The sequence below is a fragment of the Eretmochelys imbricata genome, chromosome 1 (assembly GCF_965152235.1).
Source record: "Eretmochelys imbricata isolate rEreImb1 chromosome 1, rEreImb1.hap1, whole genome shotgun sequence".
In the NCBI taxonomy this organism is placed as follows: domain Eukaryota; kingdom Metazoa; phylum Chordata; order Testudines; family Cheloniidae; genus Eretmochelys; species Eretmochelys imbricata.
Genome location: NC_135572.1, coordinates 49599351 through 49619031, shown reverse-complemented (window position 1 = coordinate 49619031; position 19681 = coordinate 49599351). Strand labels below are relative to the sequence as shown.

The 19681-nt window shown below is 41.8% G+C and overlaps 2 protein-coding genes across 3 annotated transcripts in view; one reads left to right on the top strand and one right to left on the bottom strand.

Annotated features, from left to right (window-relative positions):
* Window positions 1-19681, bottom strand: part of BRCA2 (BRCA2 DNA repair associated) — a 95976-nt gene that overhangs the window by 17449 nt on the left and 58846 nt on the right. Inside the window, exons 20-22 of the mRNA XM_077810087.1 lie at window positions 15606-15750; window positions 5542-5663; window positions 852-1053 (exon numbers count right to left, since the gene is read on the bottom strand). Coding sequence (XP_077666213.1) covers window positions 852-1053; window positions 5542-5663; window positions 15606-15750 — 469 coding nt within the window. The remainder of the gene's footprint in view (window positions 1-851; window positions 1054-5541; window positions 5664-15605; window positions 15751-19681) is intronic.
* N4BP2L1 (NEDD4 binding protein 2 like 1) overlaps window positions 1-19681 on the top strand; it is a 91610-nt gene that overhangs the window by 61850 nt on the left and 10079 nt on the right. Inside the window, exons 5-6 of one of the 2 annotated variants that reach the window (XM_077810052.1) lie at window positions 6588-6858; window positions 12543-13734. The exons of the other annotated variant lie outside the window; for it this stretch is intronic. Of the exons in view, the coding sequence (XP_077666178.1) occupies window positions 6588-6858; window positions 12543-12641 (370 nt within the window). The 3' untranslated portion in view covers window positions 12642-13734. Of the gene's footprint in view, window positions 1-6587; window positions 6859-12542; window positions 13735-19681 lie in introns of those variants that run through there. 2 annotated transcript variants of the gene reach the window in all.

Genomic DNA, 19681 nt, shown 5'->3' with positions numbered 1-19681 from the left:
GCTAAATAAGACTGGTCCCAAAACCAATCCCTGAGAAACTCTGCTAGTAACCTCCATCCAGACTGACAGTTCACCTTTCAGTGGGACTTGTTGCTATCTCCCCTTTAAACAGTTTCTTTCCACCCTTCCATTCTCATATTAATCTCCATCTTCTCCAATTTAACTAATAATTTCCCATGTGAAACTGTATCAAATGCCTTACTGAAATCCAGGTAGATTAGATATGCTGCATTTCCTTTGTCTAAAAAAAATCAGTTATTTTCTTAAAGAAGGGGATTCAGGTTGGTCTGGCACAATCTAACCTTTGTAAAACTATGCTATATTTCATCCCAATTACTGCTTACCTCTATGGCCTTAACTACTTTCTCTTTCAAAATTTGTTCCAAGACCTTGCATACAATTGAGGTCAAACTAACAGGACTGTAGTTTCCTGGATCACTTTTGTTGTTGTCACTATCTTAAAAATAGGAACTACATTAGTGATTCTCCAGTCGACCTCTGAGTTTACAGATTCATTAAAAATCCTTATTATTGGGATTGCAATTTCATGTGCTAGTTCCTTTAATATTCTTAGATGGAGATTATCTGGGCCCCCTCATTTAGTCCCATGAAGCTGCTAAATTTGACTTCCACCTCTGATGTGGTAATTTCTACTTCCATATCCTCATTCCCATTAGCCACCCTGCCACTACCTAAACTCTTCATTACCCTTATTAAAAACTAAGGCGAGGTATTTGTTTAGGTGTTGGACCATACCTTGATTATTAATCTTTAATCTCCACCCCATCCCAAGAGTTTAAATTGGCCTAGTATGGTGAAAACTGAAGTTGTTTACATTTTTCAATACTAACCGTTATCTTTTTCTTGTTTTCTGTAATCCACAACACGTAACTTCCATATAGTAGACACATCCCTTTTGGAGCAACCATGTTCCTCCCGTTCAGCAGACTCTATAGCCTTCTTGAATTCTGCTTCTATCTGAGCTTGCTTCTTATCATTCAACATCTGTCTGTGAGTATTCAAGGCTTTTAATTGCTCCCCACTAAGATTGCCCTGTAACCACAAAGGGCAAATTCACTCAGCTTCATGTGTCTATCAGTCAAAAAGTCTGTCATAGATTTTGAGAAAGTCTTCTCTAAATATACAAGCTTAATTTTCATTTCATTAATATAACAACAGGATTTCAGAAGTATTATTATATATTATAACACAAAGGGGCCCCAATCTTGGTTAGGCCCTCTAGGCATTACTGGAATGCAAATAATAAGCATTGTACAGCACCATAAATACACACATTTTACAAAGTCAAAGTCACAAAGTCAAAGTCTCAGACGGCATTAACTTATTACAGTCAAAAGCCCTGATCCTGCACATGCTTAGGCATGTGCTCCGCTTTATAATAGACACAATGGGACTACTCACTGCTTAGCTTGTCGCTAAGTGTCTGTGCTTGAATTAAGATTGGGAGATATGGCAAACACAGGCTGGAGCTGGAAAAGCAGGAAGATTGGGGGCAAAGACAGCAATCACTTAGGTGAAAAGTACATAAATTTTGACGGTCACATCATGGTGTGTTTTTTTTTTGTTTGTTTTTTTTTTGTTTTGTTTTTTTTAACTTTAGTAGAAAGCAAACCTGGATCAATTTCTTTTGCAAAAACATAAAATAGGACAAGGGCATAAAACTATAAACATTAACTTTAATTACACTGTTGCTAAGTTGGTGGAACTGAAAGTATAGATTTGTTTGTTGAATCTCTCTCAAACTGCTGCTCAGTTACTTTAGTGATTTTTGTATGTACCAAGTTCTTATAGAGGTCTTGTTATAATTACATTGGGGAAGGAAACACAAGTATGGCAAGAAGCACCGATTGTCACTGCACCACAAATATTTGGTAAATATTTACTCAAGTAGAAAATTTATTTAAATACTAATAATAATTAGGGCGGTCAAGCAGTTAAAAAAAATCAATTGTGATTAATCGCACCATTAAAAAAATTAATCACAATTAATCACGCTGTTAATAATAGAATACCATTTATTTAAATATTTTGGATGCTTTCTACATTTTCAAATATATCTATTTCAATTATAACACAGAATACAAAGTGTACAGTGCTCACTTTATATTTATTTTTTATTACAAGTATTTGCACTGTAAAAAACAAAAGAAACAGTATTTTTCAATTCACTTAATACAAGTACTGCAGTGTAATCTCTTTATCATGAAAGTTGAACTTACAAATGAAGAATTAGGTACAAAAAAACCTGCATTCAAAAATAAAACAATGGAAAACTTTAGAGCCTACAAATCCAATCAGTCCTACTTCTGGTTCAGCCAATCGCTCAAACAAATTTGTTTACATTTTGCAGAAGATAATGTTGCCTGCTTCTTGTTTACAATGTCACCTGACAGTGAGAACAGGCATTTGCATGGCACTGTTGTAGCCGGCGTTGCAAGATATTTACATGCCAGATGCACTAAAGATTCGTATGTCCCTTGATGCTTCAACCACCATTCCAGAGGACATGCGTCCACGCTGATGATGGGTTCTGCTGGATAATGATCCAAAGCAGTGCGGACTGACGCATGTTCATTTTCATCGTCTGAGTCAGATGCTACCAGCAGAAGGTTGATTTTCTTTTTTGGTGGTTTGGGTTCTGTAGTTTCTGCATCGGAGTATTGCTCTTTTAAAACTTCTGAAAGCATGCCCCACACCTCATCCCTCTCAGATTTTGGAAGGCACATCAGATTCTTAAATCTTGGGTCGAGTGCTGTAGCTATCTTTAGAAATTTCACTTTGGTATCTTCTTTGCATTTTGTCATATTTGCAGTGAAAGTGTTTGTAAAACAAACAGTATGTGCTGGGTCATCATCAGAGACTGGTATAACATGAAATATATGGCAGAATGAGAATAAAACAGAAAAGGAGACATATAATTCTCCCCCAAGGACTTCAGTCACAAATTTAATTAACATGTTATTTTTTTAAAGAGCGCCATCAGCATGGAAGCACGTCCTCTGGAATGATGGCTGAAGCATGAAGAGGTATATGAATCTTTAGCGCATCTGGCACGTAAATATCTTGCGACGCCAGCTACAACAGTGCCATGCAAACGCCTGTTCTCTCTTTCAGGTGACATTGCAATTAAGAAGTGGGCAGCATTATCTCCCATAAACATAAACAAACTTGTTTCTCTTAACGGTTGGCTGAACAAGAAGTAGGACTGATTGGACTTGTAGGCTCTAAAGTTTTACATTGTTTTGTTTTTGAGTGCAGTTATGTAACATAAAATCCCCTACATTTGTAAGCTGCACTTTCATGATAAAGATACTTGTATGAGGTAAACTGAAAAATACTATTTCTTTTGTTTATCATTTTTACAGTGCAAATATTTGTAATAAAAAATAATAAAGTGAGCACTGTACACTTTGTATTGTGTGTTGTAATTAAATCGATATATTTGAAAATGTAGAAAAACATCCAAAAATATTCAATAAATGTCAATTGGTATTCTATATTTAACAGTGCAATAAATTGTGATTAATTTTTTGAGTTAATCATGTGAGTTAACTGCAGTTAATAGACAGCCCTAATAAATAATAACAATTAAAAAATTATCAATGAAAATAATTTTGTAGAGTCATATATTTACAGATTTGTAAAATTTCACAGTTCACAGTTGGAGCTTAACTCCAGAGAAGAGCTGCCCAAAATTTGGAATTTTCTGTTCATAGGGAATTTCAGTATTTTGAAATTTGGTTTCAGATTCATTCAAACTGAAACCAAATTTACTCATGAAAATGGCGGATTCAAAAAAATTCTGTTTGGGAAACACTGAAACACAGTGTTTTTGAAATAAAATGTTTTTGAAACAAAACATGCTCCCCAATCCCCAGCAGCTGCCAGTGAACTTGACATAATTCACGTCAGTTTCACTGCTTCCCACCACTAAATAGTAAGGCCAAAATATGAACAGACTGCAGAGCTGAGAGCCTGAGCTGAGAGCCACAGCTTGAGCCAGGGCTCCCAGGACCTCCAAGGCTACCAGGCTCCTAGATCTGAAGCAGAAATGTTGGAAGCCAAGGACCCTAAAAACCTGGCCTGGAAGCAGACTGCATGGTAGACCTAGTTGGGTTCCTTCAGAACCCTAGCAGCCAGGGTACCTCTGGAAACGTGCCTGTGACTGAGTGAAAGTTAGCTGAACCCGACTCATTTTCACAAGAAATTTTGAGTTTGACAAACTGGCAATTTCTGATGAAACTTAGTCAAAACATTTCTGTTCAGCTCTACTCTAGAGTACATCTTTTCACACCTTATAAATCCACTAGTAAAATGTTTATTAAATTCAATAAACATCTTTTATATTTATTTTTATTAATATGTTTGTTTTGTGGAGAACTGGGAAACTTCTGATTTATTTTTATGAAAGAATGCCTGACTGAGTTCCTCCACCCCCTCTCATATTGTTACTCATCTCTTTAAATGAGATGTGACAGATGTGAGACCTTGGAAACATGGAAAACTTCAAAGACTATTATATTGAGATATACCAAATGCTATGGGTACATAATATTCATAGACCTTTGTATTAATAAGTTTTATGTGTGTATCTTTATGTTCCTGGTTCCCCGCATGTGTTTCCTATGGAATATGGAATCACAGGGATAGGGGTTGATTAATGCAGAGTCCCAGTGCCAAAATAGGTAGATACCCAATCTTTAAAGCTTTTCCCCCTTGGGAAAAGTTATCCTAGTTATACCTGTTTCATGAGCCCTCAGGAACAAGCCCTCAAATTATAATACAGTGACAGCCTGAATTGACTCAGAGATCCCTCACTTAATCCACAACCTTACATGAGATTGTAACCAAGGGCAAAACCCTGCTTGAAGGGTTTGAAGGACTCTGAAGACACCCTGGAGTCACCAGATGGAAGATGGTTGACATCTGGTAAACTTAGCATGTACGTAGACTATTTATTGTTTTATTACATGTTCCCTCTATAATGCTTTTGTCCAAAATAAATATACTGGGCTTTGTAAAAGTTGGCTGGTCACTGGTAAATGCTGTCACAGCTCCTGGTAGAGAGCAGAACTGCAGGTGTTGGACTAAAAGTCAGACCTGCTGGGATAAGCACAGTAAATTGCCAGGGGGCTGCAACCCTAATCCTCTGGTCTGGAAGGAAAAGGAATATTGGTTCCTGTCCTTAGGCCACTAGTCATCACCCTTCTAAGACCTAAAGAGATGCCCTTGAAGAGACCACAAATCTGTAGGTAACTCCAGAAATGTGACAGTTCTAACAGACCAATGCTAGTAAGTGAAAAAATGCAACAAAATTTGAATCCTGCATGCCATCTTTTTAAATTATTTTAATCTGAATTCTTATTTAATGATCAGCACATTGCAGAACATCTCACAAGAAGGCAAGAGGCAATACTAATTTAAGGTCATATGTCCTTGAATCCAGCAGAAACTACTACTGAATAAAAACAATGGACATTCCACATGTATTTGAGGGTAGTATTCACAATTAATAATTACCTCCATACAACCAGGATCAGATACATTCTGAAGTGCTTCGTAAAGCTCTGCACCATCTTGCAAAGTATGAATCTGCTGTCTGGTGAGTGCACGCGATCTCAGTGCTCTTCTTTGAGGTTTGTCTGTTTAAAAAAATGTTTGATACAATCTAAAAAACAACAACAACAACAACAACTAAAAATGTGATGTAGAAAGCTCATTTGAGTGGCCAAAGTGTCTCTGAATCTCCATACAAGAATTCACTTTTTTTAGTAATACAAGTGGCAGAAAGTCTACTATTCACTTGGATTTCAAATAGTAGAATGTGGTATAAGCTCACTGGTATAAACTCACTATAGAATCACTGGAGACAAAAATAGAAAATATCTATTAAAAAGAAAGTCATCTTTGTCATATAAGAGGGATAAAATATTATTTGCAATTAAGTGGCTGAACTACTTTACTTTTATATTTTAATGGCTTGTGAATCTATGTCAGTGTGTTGATTCAAGACAAGTCAGGACCTCTTTGTGCAGGGTAACGAGTGTGAGGGAAAAGGAGCTGATATGTAATAATGTTATGATTACTACAGGAGCTGCTAAGCAATATTCTAAGAATAATGAGATGTAACAATTTTATAGATCCTTTATGGGACCTGGTCAGTGAAGGGAAGTTGTTGTATATTGGGTTATAAGACCTTCCTGTACAAATGTATTGCTGTAGTGTAAGAAGGGACCGCAGGAAGAACAAACAGAAAGGCAACATGTCTCCCTAGATAAGCAAACTCTTGCAAAAAAGACTTGGGGTGGCAATTGAGTAGGCCTGACTACTATAAAAAGCCAGTTAGCTGCGAACCAGCTGAGTGGCGAATAGCGGAGAGGCTAACAGAGGGAGTTTGTCTGGGAGTTCGCCTGGGGAGAGCCCACTGAGGCTTTCATTGTGCAGGCTTCTCTCTGAGTAGTTACTACAACACCTGAGGAAGCTCTTAGAAGGAAGGTAGTATGGATGGTGAGCGTTCAGCTGTTGTTATCTGCACAGGATGTGACATGTTTGCCTTTCTTCCACAGGACAGAAGTGACTGTCTGTACAAAGTGCAAGCTGGTCTCCATACTGGAAAAGAAGGTTCAAGATCTGGAGAAACAAGTATCGACCCTGTGTTGCATAAGAGAAACTGAAGATTTCCTGGACAGAAGTCAGGATATGCTTCTACGGACACAACATTCTGTTCCTGCTGCACAGCCTGCTCTGAATCATCAGAAGGACGGTGAAGAAATCTGGCAGCATGTGACCTCCAGAAGAAGAAAGGGGAGCGTCCATGTACCAGCAAAGCAGATACAGGTAAGCAACTGTTTTCATGTTCTCTCCACGGGTACTAATGCGGAGAGTGGACTATCAGACTATATATCTGAGAGAAGGGAGCAGAAGGAGACTTCGACGATTGGAAGACATGAGATGCACTGTCCAAAGAATGGGGGTTCCACAACCACCGCTCCCAAGAGAGGGAGGCGGGTGGTGGTGGTTGGGGACTCCCTCCTCAGGGGGACTGAGTCATCTATCTGCCGCCCCGACTGGGAAAACCGAGAAGTCTGCTGCTTGCCAGGAGCTAGGATTTACAATGTGACGGAGACACTGCTGAGACTCATCAAGCCCTCGGATTGCTACCCCTTCCTGCTTCTCCACGTGGGCACCAATGATACTGCCAAGAATGACCTTGAGCGGATCACTGCAGACTACGTGGCTCTGGGAAGAAGGATAAAGGAATTTGAGGCCCAAATGGTGTTCTCGTCCATCCTCCCTGTGGAAGAAAAAGGCCCGGGTAGAGACCGTTGAATCATGGAAGTCAACGAATGGCTATACAGGTGGTGTCAGAGAGAAGGCTTTGGATTCTTTGACCATGGGATGGTGTTCCAAGAAGGAGTGCTAGGCAGAGATGGGCTCCACCTAATAAAGAGAGGGAGCAAGCAGGCTGGCTAACCTAGTGAGGAGGGCTTTAAACTAGGTTCACAAGGGGAAGGAGATCAAAGCCCTTAGGTGGGGAAGTGGGATACCGGGAGGAAGTACGAGCAGGAAAACGCAACAGGGGAGGGCTCCTGCCTCATAGTGAGAAAGCAGGACGATCAGCAAGTGCCTATACACAAATGCAAGAAGCCTGGGAAACAAGCAGGGAGAAATGGAAATCCTGGCACAATCAAGGAATTATGATGTGACTGGAATAACAGAGACTTGGTGGGATAACTCGCATGACTGGAGTACTGTCATGAATGGATATAAACTGTTCAGGAAGGACAGGCAGGGCAGAAAAGGTGGGGGAGTTGCATTGTATGTAAGAGAGCAGTTTCACTGCTCAGAGCTCTGGTATGAAACTGCAGAAAAACCTGAGTGTCTCTGGATTAAGTTTAGAAGTGTGAGCAACAAGGGTGATGTCGTGGTGGGAGTCTGCTATAGACCACCAGACCAGGGGGATGAGGTGGACGAGGCTTTCTTCCGGCAACTAATGGAAGTTACTAGATTGCAGGCCCTGGTTCTCATGGGAGACTTCAATCACACTGATATCTGCCGGGAGAGCAATACAGCAGTGCACAGAAATCCAAGAAGTTTTTGGAAAGTGTAAGGGACAATTTCCTGGTGCAAGTGCTGGAGGAACCAATTGGGGCAGAGCTCTTCTTGAGCTGCTGCTCACAAACCGGGAAGAATTAGTAGGGGAAGCAAAAGTGGATGGGAAGCTGGGAGGCAGTGACCATGAGATAGTCGAGTTCAGGATCCTGACACAAGGAAGAAAAGAGAGCAGCAGAATACGGACCCTGGACTTCAAAAAAGCAGACTTTGACTCCCTCGGGGAACTGATGGGCAGGATGCCCTGGGAGAACAACATGAGGGGGAAAGGAGTCCAGGAGAGCTGGCTGTATTTTAAAGAATCCTTATTGAGGTTACAGGAACAAACCATCCCGATGTGTAGAAAGAATAGTAAATATGGCAGGCGACCAGCTTGGCTTAACAATGTAATCCTTGCTGATCTTAAACACAAAAAAGAAGCTGACAAGAAGTGGAAGATTGGACAAATGACCAGGGAGGAGTATAAAAATATTGCTCGGGCATGCAGAAGTGAAATCAGGAAGGCCAAATCACACCTGGAGTTGCAGCTAGCAAGAGATGTTAAGAGTAACAAGAAGGGTTTCTTCAGGTATGTTAGCAACAAGAAGAAAGTCAAGGAAAGTGTGGGCCCCTTACTGAATGAGGGAGGTAACCTAGTGACAGAGGATGTGGAAAAAGCTAATGTACTCAATGCTTTTTTTGCCTCGGTCTTCACGAACAAGGTCAGCTCCCAGACTATTGCACTGGGCAGCACAGCATGGGGAGGAGGTGACTAGTCCTCTGTGGAGAAAGAAGTGGTTCGGGCCTATTTAGAAAAGCTGGACGAGCACAAGTCCATGGGGCCGGATGTGCTGCATCCAAGAGTGCAGAAGGAGTTGGCGGATGTGATTGCAGAGCCATTGGCTATTATCTTTGAAAACTCATGGCGATCGGGGGAGGTCCCGGACGACTGGAAAAAGGCTAATGTAGTGCCCATCTTTAAAAAAGGGAAGGAGGAGGATCCAGGGAACTACAGGCCAGACAGCCTCACCTCAGTCCCTGGAAAAATCATGGAGCAGGTCCTCAAGGAATCAATTCTGAAGCACTTAGAGGAGAGGAAAGTGATCAGGAGCAGTCAGCACGGATTCACCAAGGGCAAGTCATGCCTGACTAATCTAATTGCCTTCTATGATGAGATAACTGGCTCTGTGGATGAGGGGAAAGCAGTGGACATGTTATTCCTTGACTTTAGCAAAGCTTTTCACACGGTCTCACACAGTATTCTTGCCAGCAAGTTAAAGAAGTATGGGCTGGATGAATGGACCATAAGGTGGACAGAAAGCTGACTAGATCGCCGGGCTCAACGGGTAGTGATCAATGGCTCCATATCTAGTTGGCAGCCGGTATCAAGTGAAGTGCCCCAAGGGTCTGTCGTGGGGCCGGTTTTGTTCAATATCTTCATTAATGATCTGGAGTATGGCAGACTGCACCCTCAGCAAGTTTGCAGATGACACTAAACTGGGAGGAGTGGTGAATACGCTGGAGGGTAGGGCCTGAGGAGGGAGTCTACATAGCCAGACAATCCTGCTGTCAGGGTGCCAATGCCTGAGATGATGGGGCGCCCAGGATTTCCAGGTTTATGGATCTTGGGTAGTAGACAGAATATCCCAGGTCGGGGTTCCAGGGGTGTGTCTGTGCGGATTTGATCTTGTGCTTTTTCAGGAAGTTTCTTGAGCAAATGCTGTAGTTGCTTTTGGTAACCCTCAGTGGGATCATAGGGTAATGGCTTGTAGAAACTTGTGTTGGAGAGCTGCCGAGCAACCTCTTGTTCATATTCCGACCTATTCATGATGACAACAGCACCTCCTTTCTCAGCCTTTTTGATTATGATGTCAGAGTTGTTTCTGAGGCTGTGGATGGCATTGCGTTCCGCATGGCTGAGACTCCCTCCTCAGGCCCTACGCTACCAGCACTCCCAGCTACCTTCGAGACACCACTGACTTCCTGAGGAAACTTCAATCCATCGGTGATCTTCCTGATAACACCATCCTGGCCACTATGGATGTAGAAGCCCTCTACACCAACATTCCACACAAAGATGGACTACAAGCCATCAAGAACACTATCCCCGATAATGTCACGGCTAACCTGGTGGCTGAACTTTGTGACTTTGTCCTTACCCATAACTATTTTACATTTGGGGACAAAGTATATCTTCAGATCAGCGGCACTGCTATGGGTACCCGCATGGCCCCACAGTATGCCAACATTTTTATGGCTGATTTAGAACAACGCTTCCTCAGCTCTCGTCCCCTAAAGCCCCTACTCTACTTGCGCTATATTGATGACATCTTCATCATCTGGACCCATGGAAAAGAAGCCCTTGAGGAATTCCACCATGATTTCAACAACTTCCATCCCACCATCAACCTCAGCCTGGTCCAGTCCACACAAGAGATCCACTTCCTGGAGACTACAGTGCTAATAAACAATGGTCACATAAACACCACCCTATACCGGAAACCTACTGACCGCTATTCCTACCTACATGCCTCCAGCTTTCACCCTGACCACACCACACGATCCATCGTCTACAGCCAAGCTCTGCGATACAACCGCATTTGCTCCAACTCCTCAGACAGAGACAAACACCTACAAGATCTCTGTCAAGCTTTCTTACAACTACAATACCCACCTGCGGAAGTGAAGAAACAAATTGATAGAGCCAGAAGAGTTCCCAGAAGTTACCTACTACAGGACAGGCCTAACAAAGAAAATAACAGAACGCCACTAGCCGTCACCTTCAGCCCCCAACTAAAACCCCTCCAACGCATTATTAAGGATCTACAACCTATCCTAAAGGATGACCCAACACTCTCACAAATCTTGGGAGACAGGCCAGTCCTTGCCTACAGACAGCCCCGCAACCTGAAGCAAATACTCACCAACAACCACATACCACACAACAGAATCACTAACCCAGGAACTTATCCTTGCAACAAAGCCCGTTGCCAACTGTGCCCACATATCTATTCAGGGGACATCATCACAGGGCCTAATAACATCAGCCACACTATCAGAGGCTCGTTCACCTGCACATCCACCAATGTGATATATGCCATCACGTGCCAGCAATGCCCCTCTGCCATTTACATTGGTCAAACTGGACAGTCTCTACGTAAAAGAATAAATGGACACAAATCAGATGTCAAGAATTATAACATTCATAAACCAGTCGGAGAACACTTCAATCTTTCTGGTCACGCAATCACAGACATGAAGGTCGCTATCTTAAAACAAAAAAACTTCAAATCCAGACTCCAGCGAGAAACTGCTGAATTGGAATTCATTTGCAAATTGGATACTATTAATTTAGGCTTAAATAGAGACTGGGAGTGGCTAAGTCATTATGCAAGGTAGCCTATTTCCCCTTGTTTTTTCCTACCCCCCCCCCAGACGTTCTGGTTAAACTTGGATTTAAACTTGGAGAGTGGTCCGTTTGGATGAGCTATTGCCAGCAGGAGAGTGAGTTTGTGTGCGTGTGTGTGTCCCCGGGAAAAAAAAAAAAGGGGGGGGGTGAGAAAGCCTGGATTTGTGCTGGACATGGCCCACCTTGATTACCATGCACACTGTGTAGAGAGTTGTCACTTTGGATGGGCTATTACCAGCAGGAGAGTGAGTTTGTGTGTGGGGGGGTGGAGGGTGAGAAAACCTGGATTTGTGCTGGAAATGGCCCAACTTGATGATCACTTTAGATAAGCTATTACCAGCAGGACAGTGGGGTGGGAGGAGGTATTGTTTTATGATCTCTGTGTGTATATAAAGTCTGCTGCAGTTTCCACGGTATTCATCTGATGAAGTGAGCTGTAGCTCACGAAAGCTCATGCTCAAATAAATTGGTTAGTCTCTAAGGTGCCACAAGTACTCCTTTTCTTTTTGCGAATACAGACTAACACGGCTGTTACTCTGAAACCTGTCATTAACTGGATTAAAAACTAGTTAATGGACAGGTCTCAAAATGCAATGTAAACCGGGAATCATCAAATGAATGTGTTTCTAGCGGGGTCCCACAGGGATCAGTTCTTGACCCTATGCTATTTTACATTTTTATCAGTGATGTGGAAGAAAACATAAAATCATCACCAACAAAATTTGCAGATGACACAAAGACTGGGGAGTGGTATGTGACACTGGCAGGCCAGGTACCAAGGCTGCAGGCATTAGTTAAGAAATGACAAACTCATAGCTGGAGACCAGAGCAGTTCACTTATGTGTTAGTTTTGCTCAAAACAGGTATTAGTCTTATAAGAATGTGTTTAGACTCTATAGAATACTGGTAAGTTGCCGTATGCATTAATCTTATTTTGTAATGTCTGTATTCCATGCTATAAGGAAATATGTAAGTTTTGCTTTATAACTGAAAATAATTTGCTCTAAACTTATGAACTCAGATGGGAAGAGTGTTTCCTGCCTCCATCCAGAAGAACAATCAAAATCAGATGGGAACATCGCAATACAAAGGATTGATTAATGGCCCTATCGCATCTTAGAAACACCACATGCAAGGAAGCTGGTCTATGGACTTGGAGGCTGAATGACGAAACAAAGATACAGGAAGATGTTACAGCTCTGTTTGAACTCTGACAGGGCCAGAGGCTCTAAACTGAGAGGCAGAGACCCCCAGGGTCCGCCCTGAAATCCATCTTGAATTGACAGAGATGTAGTATCTTTAAAAATCATAGATGATAACTTATTTGTGTTTATGTTTGCTTGCTTTAGCCTGGAAATAATTCTCTTATTTCTTTTTTCTAGTTAATAAACCTTTAAGTTAGTTTATTACAGGATTGGCTACAGACGTTGTCTTTGGTGTGAGATAGAAGATACAAATTGATCTGGTCTCTTGGGACTGGATGCAACCTGAATATTATGTGATTTTTGGTATAAGTAACCATTTATCACTAAATCCAGTCTGCCTGGGTGGCAAGATACACTGCCTTAGACTCTACAGTGTTTCTCAAATGCAGCCACCAGGGGCTTTTCTTGCAGACACAGCCTCCTAGGCAGTGATGGGGGGAGTGGGGGGAAGCAGTGGTCCCTCCCAAAGGGCCACCAGGGGTTGGACCCTGGCCCCCTCTGGAGACACAAATGCTAGAGGAGCAGGCAGCTAGTGAGTTCCCCACCTTCCTGGGGATGTAGGTTCAGGCTCCAGCCCTGGAGTGGCAGGCAGCAGGCTCTGGTCACAGGGCTCCAACCCCAACTGCAGGGCTCACCCCCCATCGCCCCTGACCCCCGCCAGCCTGTCATGCATTCCCCTCTGTCCCTCACGTCCCCCCTACCAACCTCCCTATCCAAGGCTTAATTTGTCCCCGGGCTTGCCAGGACTGAGTAAGTCTGCTGCTGCGGAAAATGATATTTGTATATTTGTTAATATCGCTTTTGACAGCAGCAGACTTACTAGCTAGCAAGTCTTTTAACAAAAGCAACCAAAAAAGGCAAAAAAACAATAACAAAAAATATAAGAACCGGCAGAGCACCTTATTTGTGTTTCTATTCTGTTAAGATCCTGTAAAGAAGAGAAGCAACTGTATATTATTTTTATTATTGAGTCTGCAAAAAATATTCAATAAATTATAATGATTTGGACATGTGTATGTGCATATATATTTGTTTTTCCTAAAGTTAATTAAGTATTTTAGGAAAAATTGTCAGCACAGCCACCAGCAAGAGTTGGCGGCTGCACTTTGAGGCCACCAAAAAATTTGTTGTGAGAACCCCTGGTCTAGATAATACTTAGTCCTTCCATGAGTGCAGGGGACTGGACTAGATGACCTCTCGAGGTCCCTTCCAGTCCTATGAATCTATGATTTAACTTAATAAGGTATAAGTTAAGGGGTGAGCTCCTGGAGTTTATCACTATGCGGCACGCTTTAATTATTCTCGTGGCTCTTTTCTGAATCCTTTCCAGTTTTTCAACATTTTTCTTGAATTATGGACACCAGAACTGGACACAGTAGTCAAGCAGCAGTTGCACCAGTGCCAAATAGAGAAGTATACAAACTCTGCACTCCTACTTGAGGAGTTCTTGATGATGCAAAGAAGGACCTAATTAGCCCCATTGGCCTCAGTGTCCCACTGGGAGCTCATGTTCAGCTGATTACCACCTTGACCCTGAAGTCTTTTTCAGAGTTAACTGCTTCCCAGGATAGAATCCCTCATCCTGTAAATAGGGCGTATGTTCTTAGATCTATAACTTCATTTGGCCATATTAAAACACACATTTTTTGTTTGTGCCCAGTTTACCAAGCAATCCAGGTTCTTCTGTATCAATGATCTGTCCTCTTCACTATTTACCATGTTATGCTGTCAGGAGGGGCTCACGACCCTGAGTGGCTACCTCAGGACAGACTATCCAAAACAGGGCAGTATGTTCTATAATTAGATTTCACCAAGCAAGTAACAAATATGAACCCCTTGATTACTGTAGCAGTCTCACCGTGGAGTCACAGACGGTCCCCTAGATGATCACAGTGGTCTCTTCTGGCCTTAGAATCTACGAATTGGTGATAGCTAGAGGCCTGAGACCAGAAGAATTCAGAGGTGCAGTTCACCAGAAATTGCGACAACAACCTCACTCAACTATCAGTGACTCTATATTTGTTTTTGTCTAATCCAAATCTACACCTCACAGGAACAAGTCCTAAATTATGTACAAAAATCTGTTAACAAGTTACAGTAGAACCTCAGAATTGTGAACACCAGAGTTACAAGCTGACCAGTCAACCACACATTTCATTTGGAACCGGAAGTATGCAATCAGGCGGCAGCAGCAGTAGCAGACGAGACACAGACACATGCACACACAAATTAAAAAAAAAAAAAGCAAATACAGCACAGTTAAACATAATCTACTAAAAAAATAAAGGGAAAGCAGCATTTTTCTTCTGCATAGTAATGTTTCAAAGCTGTATTAAATCAATGTTCAGATGTAAACTTTTGAAAAAACAACCATAATGTTTTGTTCAGAGTTACGAACATTTCAAAGTTCTGAACAACCTCCATTCTCAAGGTGTTCATAACTCTGAAGGGTCTACTGTAGTATTTCTGGTGATTATTTACACGCAATGGGGAGTAGCAGCCCATCTGAGTTGCCTTAAACATCTCAGAAATAACATTAAAAAATCAAAACTACTGCATTCAGACTTGGCAGAAAATTTTAGTAGTATCTCCCAAAGTACTTCAGGAAAACTCCTTTTTCAGCATTTACAGGAGAATCCTCTATAAACAAGATCCTTAGGTTCACACAACACATTCCTGTAACAATGAGAATACCTTTGAGAAAGTGAAACAGAAGACCTGACCTGAAGACGAGTTCTGTGTGAACTGAAAAGCTTGTCTCTCTCACCAACAGAAATTGGGTCACATAAAAGATAATACCTCACCCACGTTCTCTCTCTAATATCCTGAGACCAACATAGCTACAACTATACTGCATACTTTGAAACAAACAGTTTTACCTTCATGCTGTTTAAACTCCACTTGGATTTGCGAAAACAGAGCTTCCAGGTGTTTTTGTCGATTCTCTGCATGCTTTGCAGCTTCCCTTTCTTCAGCTCGACCATTACGAAACACATATGATCCAGTTGGTACCTTTTCCACCCACTGGAATAAGAATTCACAAATAAAATTAAGGCTTTTATTTATTTATTTAAAAGTGCCCTAACCCAGTCTTTTAAAATTCTATTCTCCCTCCAATAACGGCAATTTTTGGAGGCTTTTTCACTATCATCAATAAAGGGCAAAAAACTAGATTTTTTGCATGGTCTCAGATTTTCATTTCAGTTTTGAAAAATTCCCTTATCTTCTCCCTCTATTGCAATATTTTCAATTTAGGTTAAAATCTGACATTACACCTGCTAAACTGGGTTTATCTCCACCACAAAAACTTGAGGGCTGCAATGATTACCAAGTGCATGATTTTACAAAAATGGAAGAATAGGCTTATGCCCAAAATACAGCGGTGGCATTCGGATCTGTCCAAATTAGCAGTCAAAAAAAGAATAGCTTACTACCCTAGGAATCAGTTATATAAAATTGAAGATATTTGGACCCTGTTTCTTTAGGTATGTTTGAATACAAATAACAGACTGCTCAAAGAATGCCAGTTCTCCATCCTATCTAGCTGCCACGTCCCACCCTAACTCCCTTCGGCTTTGGTTGACCTTCCTTCCTCCTCATGTACAACTTCTCCCATTTTACTGTTTTAATCTCCACCTTATTGTGTTATAGTATAGTCTTGAATCTGATCAATTATAAAATTGCATAATTCTGTTGTAGCTTCCATGAAGTATATGGTATCTGGGAACATATACAAGCTATAAATAATTTGGTATTTTTTGTATTTTTATCTGCTTACTAAAAATTAATAAAGATAACTTCAAATTTCAGGGCTGTAGCTTAGTTGAGATGACAGCTACAAAAAACAGTAACTCTATCTCTGTTGCAGTTTAAAAGTGAGGGAGGAGTCAAAGACTGAAAGCAATAGTACAAATGTTTACTCATGAAGGACTGTTTGAAGAAACTGGACCTCTGAAAGGAACCATGACAACAGAAGTGCCTAGCATTATTAATGTGAAAGATGCCAGAGAGGACAAAGAGTATAGGTTGGATGCAAGGGACAGCTTTGTTTTATCTCAGAGAGAATTATTTACAAGAAAACTAGCAAAACAAAAGAAAATGATAATAGGAAACTTCTTAGCTGAGTATGCTCTTTCTGCTAGCAACTGTTCCCACAATTCTGAGATATATGAATGGTTCCCCTCCTCTCTGCAGTTCCAGTGGTGATTAAAACATTGTAACATAGCCTGTGCTGACCACATTCCTTTCTCTGGCTTGCTGCCAGACTATTCATTCCAAAACTGCGTAAGAACTCTTCGAATATTAGTAACAATTTTAGAGCCAACCTGGAAACTACATACACTACATTAACTGGCTCACAAACTAGAGATATAAAAATTAAATTTGTCCATTGGCTAATAAGCCATACAGGAAGAGTAGAATTGTGGAAGATGCTGCTAAACAGAAAGAAAATTATTGGATAAGAAACTCTCCATTTTGCAGCCAACTGTCTCCCACATTTCTGAGACACATGGAAAGTAGCAAGCAATGCACATAAGTAGAAAGGGATATAGAAAGACTAAGACAGGGAAGTCTCCCCTTGAAATTAAATGCCAAAATGGGAACTATTTCTGGATCAGTACATGCAGCACCTTCTCTTCCAAAGGAGACCCCTGCAAAGGACAGAAATCCCGCCTTATAGAATCTAACAAAAGTTGTTAATAGAGGACCTTGTTGCTGCTCTGCAGATTTCCTCAGTGGAAGCTTAAGCTTTTTCTGCCCAGGATGTTGTGATAGATCTTGTAGACATTAATCTGATGCCTTGTATTGCTCCACCTGCATAACTGGCCAGGAATAGCTTGGATCCTTGAAGCCTTTGACAGTGGGCTTGTAGTCCTTTCTCAAGATACCATGTGGGCAGAGGAGGAACTGCTTTGTTTAAATGCACTGTCCACCACTATGTCACCCACTTCCTCTCCAAATAGGGCAGTGCCTGTGAATTTGGATGAGCACAGCATTTGTTTGTAGTGGGCATCTGCCATCCATAAGCACAACCACATTTGGTACCCGGCTGTTAACTGGATGCGATGGCCATGGCTGAGAATCTCACACCATCCACTGAGGTATCTGCCACAAAGGCTGTTGTTAGGGATATTTTCTTAACGGTAGATGAAGTCAGGTTGGTCCTTGTTGTCCAGGGTGTTTGGGTCGTCCAGCTAGGACATGGGGATGGCTCTTGCAAAGGAGACAGTGACCAAGGTCAGTGAGGGCAACCGAGGAAGACTCAAAATCCCTTTGAGGATGATTTTCACCTTACTATCAGTAGTATCTTTGGGAATCCCATTTGGTTAGTATTATCATATCTTTTGCTAATGCCATTGTAGCATCTACCTTTGATGTGATGGCATTTTTCGGCTCTTGCACCTTGTAGTATCTAAGTGCATGTCTGCTGATACGCTTATGCTTTTGAGGAGTATTCCATTTATCACTGATCATATCTTCAAAAGAAGAATACAATGGGATTGCTTTTTCAGGCAGAGACTTGCCTGGCAGGTACTTGCCTTTGGGCTTCCCATCAGGTGTCTGCTCTGGATGCGAGATGCAACCTTTCCATGCATTTTTTTCCATGCTCTGCTCAGAGCCTGAATCAGAAAGCTCTCCCATCCTGAGTACATGTGGTGAAGCCTGAGCCAGAGGTCTTAGATTTCTTGTAATTTTTTTCTTTCTCTTTTTATATTTGTTTGACCACTAGGAGTGTCTGTCTCTCTCGTGTCCTTTTTATCAAAAACCTTGAGGCCTCTCAAGTTCTACCTCTGCATCATCCCCAACAAGGTCCCCTTTTGCCACAATTCCTGGGTTAACTGCCTTTCTGTTCCTTTTGTGGTCTCCTCCAGGGCACCTGTTTAAGGTCTCAGGCCTCTAGCCGCCATCTCTCTATAGGCAGGATTTCATGTTCCTTTTCCCTCCAGACCGGAGTGTTACAGTTACAGTCCCCTTACAATTCACTGTGCTTATCCCAACAGTCTGACTTTAGTTTAGCACTTGCAGTTCTGCTCTCTCCTAAGGGCTATGACAATATTTACCAGCGACCAACCAGCCTAGTACATTTATTTAGGACAAAAGCATTACAGAGGGAACAGATAAAATAAACTGCCTACATACATGCTAAGCTTACTGTCTGTTATCCACTTTCCACATGGAGACCCTAGTAGGTTTTCAAAATCCTTCAAACCCTTCAAGCAGGATTTTTCACCTTTGTTTAAAATATCATGTCAGTTTGTAGATCAAGAGAAGGAGTGAGTCAGTTCAGGATGCTCCTTTTGGTATAAAGCTTGTTTTTTTGGCTGCTGGGCTTCTTGAAGCTGATCGGAACCAGTACATGCTATTCCTCCAGTTGGTGATACTTCTCTGGAGTTGTGTGCCTTTCCAGGATTTTGCAGTAATTACTCCCCAGTGAATTTTAGTTCCTGGAGGAAGATCTGTAACCCTCCTCCCATGGAGCCAGAATACGATCCGTAGCTCACAGCAATACATATTGGTGCAAAAGTCTATGAATATTCCATCTGCCCACAGTGTCTTGCACAACTCAGTATTGCAGTGATAGAATCATAGAAGATTAAGGTTGGAAGAGACCTCAGGAGGTCATCTACTCCAACCCCCTGCTCAAAGCAGGACCAACCCCAAATCAATCAGCCCAGCCAGGGCTTTGTCAGGCTGGGCCTTAAAAACCTCTAAGGATGGAGAATCTACCACCTCCCTAGGTAACCCATTCCAGTGCGTCACCACCCTCCTAGTGAAATAGTGTTTCCTAATATCCAACCTAGACCTCCTCCATGGCAACTTGAGCCCACTGCTACTTATTCTGTCATCTGCCACCAATGAGAACAGACAAGCTCCATCCTCTTTGGAACCCCGCTTCAGGTAGTTGAAGGCTGCTTACAAATCGCTCCTCACTCTTCTCTTCTGCAGACTAAAT